The following is a 2,794-nucleotide window of genomic DNA, read 5'->3' on the forward strand; positions in this document are numbered from 1 at the left end:
AAGAATTTTGAGTCTATATGAGAAGAATCAGACTATGAAAGAAACTAACCTAAAAAAAAAAAAAAAAAAAGCAGTCAATGAATTTCAAAACTAAAAAACATTTTATTCAAACTTGTCTTCTGATTGTGACCAGAATGGTCTACCAGCACTGTGGATCCTTTCTTTTCTTCTTCTTCTTTTTTTTTTTTAAGACAGAGTCTAGCTCTGTCGCCCAGGCTGGAGTGCAGTGGCACGATCTCAGCTCACTGCAAGCTCCGCCTCCTGGGTTCACGCCATTCTCCTGCCTCAGCCTCCCAAGTAGCTGGGACTACAGACGTCCACCACCTCGCCCGGCTAGTTTTTTGTATCGCCCAGCTAGTTTTTTGTATTTTTTAGTAGAGACAGGGTTTCACCGGGTTAGCCAGGATGGTCTTGATCTCCTGACCTCGTGATCCACCCGCCTCATCCTCCCAAAGTGCTGGGATTAGAGGCGTGAGCCACCGTGCCTGGCCTGTACTTTCTTAATAGTATGTCTGATGGCTAGAAATGCTCTTAATTTTAATTAAGTCCAATGTATACATTGGCCTTCCAAAGTGCTGGGATTACCTGCATGAGTCACCAAGCCTGGCCATGGTGCAACTGCTTTTCAATGTGCATGTCTTCATTATACCATGTGATTGAGAGATATTTTATATTTATATACATTTAAATATAGTACACCATGTGGTTGAGAGATGGTTCATGTTTATATACATTTAAATGCAGTCTCCACTGTATGCAGCTGTTTAATATATGTTTACTGAACACAGACATAAATTGATTATAGTAATTTTTTTTTTTTTTTTTTTGAGACGGAGTCTTGCTCTGTCGCCCAGGCTGGAGTGCAGTGGTGCGGTCTCGGGTCACTGCAAGCTCCGCCTCCCAAGTAGTTCATGCCATTCTCCTGCCTCAGCCTCCCGAGTAGCTGGGACTACAGGCGCCTGCCACCATGCCTGGCTAATTTTTTTGTATTTTTAGTAGAGACGGAGTTTCACCATGTTAGCCAGGATGGTCTCGATCTCCTGACCTCCTGATCTGCCCGCCTCGACCTCCCAAAGTGCTGGAATTACAGGCACTTTGAACCACTGCGCCCAGCCTGTGGATCCTTTCTTTATGGTTAATGTAGATGAAGTCTCATTTTAAAATTTTTGCTTTGCATTAAATATTTTTTTTTTTTTTACAATTTCAATTGGTAAGTAACAGAAAAAGCACATATGCTGAGTAACAAACATAAAATACTGTTGATCCAGTAGTCATGAAGCAGAAAGAAGCGATCTAATCCATTTAATTTTGCCCACTGAAAATGATTAAGACATGGAGAAATAGAACCTGATGTTCGTCTTTCAGTGACTTTGGTAAAGGAGACAGAAAATTAGAGAAGATTAGTTAGAATAGAAAATATAACATGATACACTCCTAAAATAAGTAAAGTATATTTTCCTAAAATAAGTTAACATATTTTTAATTTTTAATTCATCAAGGCTCAACAGAGAATAGAAGATGAAACAGCAAATCTACTACTTGATTCTGCTGAACAAATCATGCTGACATTCAATGGCTCAATCTTCATGCCCTCTGCGTTTATACTAATTGGGATTCCTGGTCTGGAGTCAGTACAGTGTTGGATTGGGATTCCCTTCTCTGCCATGTATCTTATTGGTGTGACTGGAAATTCCCTAATTTTAGTTATAATCAAACATGAAAACAGCCTCCATATACCCATGTCCATTTTCTTGGCCATGTTGGCAGCCACAGACATTGCACTGAACACCTGCATTCTTCCCAAAATGTTAGGCATCTTCTGGTTTCATTTGCCAGAGATTTCTTTTGATGCCTGTCTTTTGCAAATGTGGCTTATTCACTCATTCCAGGCAATTGAATCAGGTATCCTTCTGGCAGTGGCCCTGGATCGCTATGTGGCCATCTGTATCCCCTTGAGACACGCTACCATCTTTTCCCAGCAGTTCTTAACTCATACTGGACTTGGGGTGACACTCAGGGCTGCCATTCTTATAATACCTTCCTTAGGGCTCATCAAATGCTGTCTTAAACATTATCGAACTACAGTCGTCTCTCATTCTTATTGTGAGCACATGGCCATTGTGAAGCTGGCTATTGAAGATACCCGAGTCAACAAGATATATGGCCTATTTGTTGCCTTCGCAATCCTAGGGTTTGACATAATCTTTATTACCTTGTCCTATGTCCAAATTTTTATCACTGTCTTTCAGCTGCCCCAGAAGGAGGCACGATTCAAGGCCTTCAATACATGCATTGCCCACATTTGTGTCTTCCTACAGTTCTACCTTCTTGCCTTCTTCTCTTTCTTCACACACAGGTTTGGTTCACACATACCACCATATGTTCATATCCTCTTGTCAAATCTTTACCTGTTAGTTCCACCTTTTCTCAACCCTATTGTCTATGGAGTGAAGACCAAGCAAATTCGTGACCATGTTCTGAAAGTGTTTTTCTTCAAAAAAGTAACTTGATCTTTAGTGACTCCTATAGAGATTTAGGGTTGGCTCTAAGTAAAAACCTAAATGTAATGAAAGTCACAGATCAATATTCTCAAACTACTAGCTCAACACATAACCGCAATTCTAAACTACACCTCACTTTTTAGTATTTGCTTTGAATCTGTATTTTGATAAATTTGGAATCATTTATGTATCTTATCTACTTTATCTGAAATACTTATCAATATAAAAATAATATGAAATCAGTAATACCAATATCTGCAACATGAAATTTATGTAATTCAACCAATGACTAT

General features: G+C 39.5%; 1 protein-coding gene across 1 annotated transcript; it reads left to right on the plus strand.

Moving 5' to 3' along the window:
• Nucleotides 1-1,559: 1,559 nt before the first annotated feature.
• Nucleotides 1,560-2,510, plus strand: LOC117081181 (olfactory receptor 52A5). Its single transcript, XM_033206888.1, has one exon. The coding sequence runs from the start codon at nt 1,560-1,562 to the stop codon at nt 2,508-2,510; it is 951 nt and encodes a 316-aa protein (XP_033062779.1).
• The last annotated feature ends 284 nt before the right edge of the window (nt 2,511-2,794 follow it).

The sequence above is a fragment of the Trachypithecus francoisi genome, unplaced genomic scaffold (assembly GCF_009764315.1).
Source record: "Trachypithecus francoisi isolate TF-2019V2 unplaced genomic scaffold, Tfra_2.0 Lachesis_group8, whole genome shotgun sequence".
Taxonomy (NCBI): domain Eukaryota; kingdom Metazoa; phylum Chordata; class Mammalia; order Primates; family Cercopithecidae; genus Trachypithecus; species Trachypithecus francoisi.

Coding starts and splice junctions, on each gene's coding strand:
- LOC117081181 (XM_033206888.1), top strand. CDS start 1,560: ATGCTGACATTCAATGGCTCAATCTTCATGCCCTCTGCGTTTATACTA.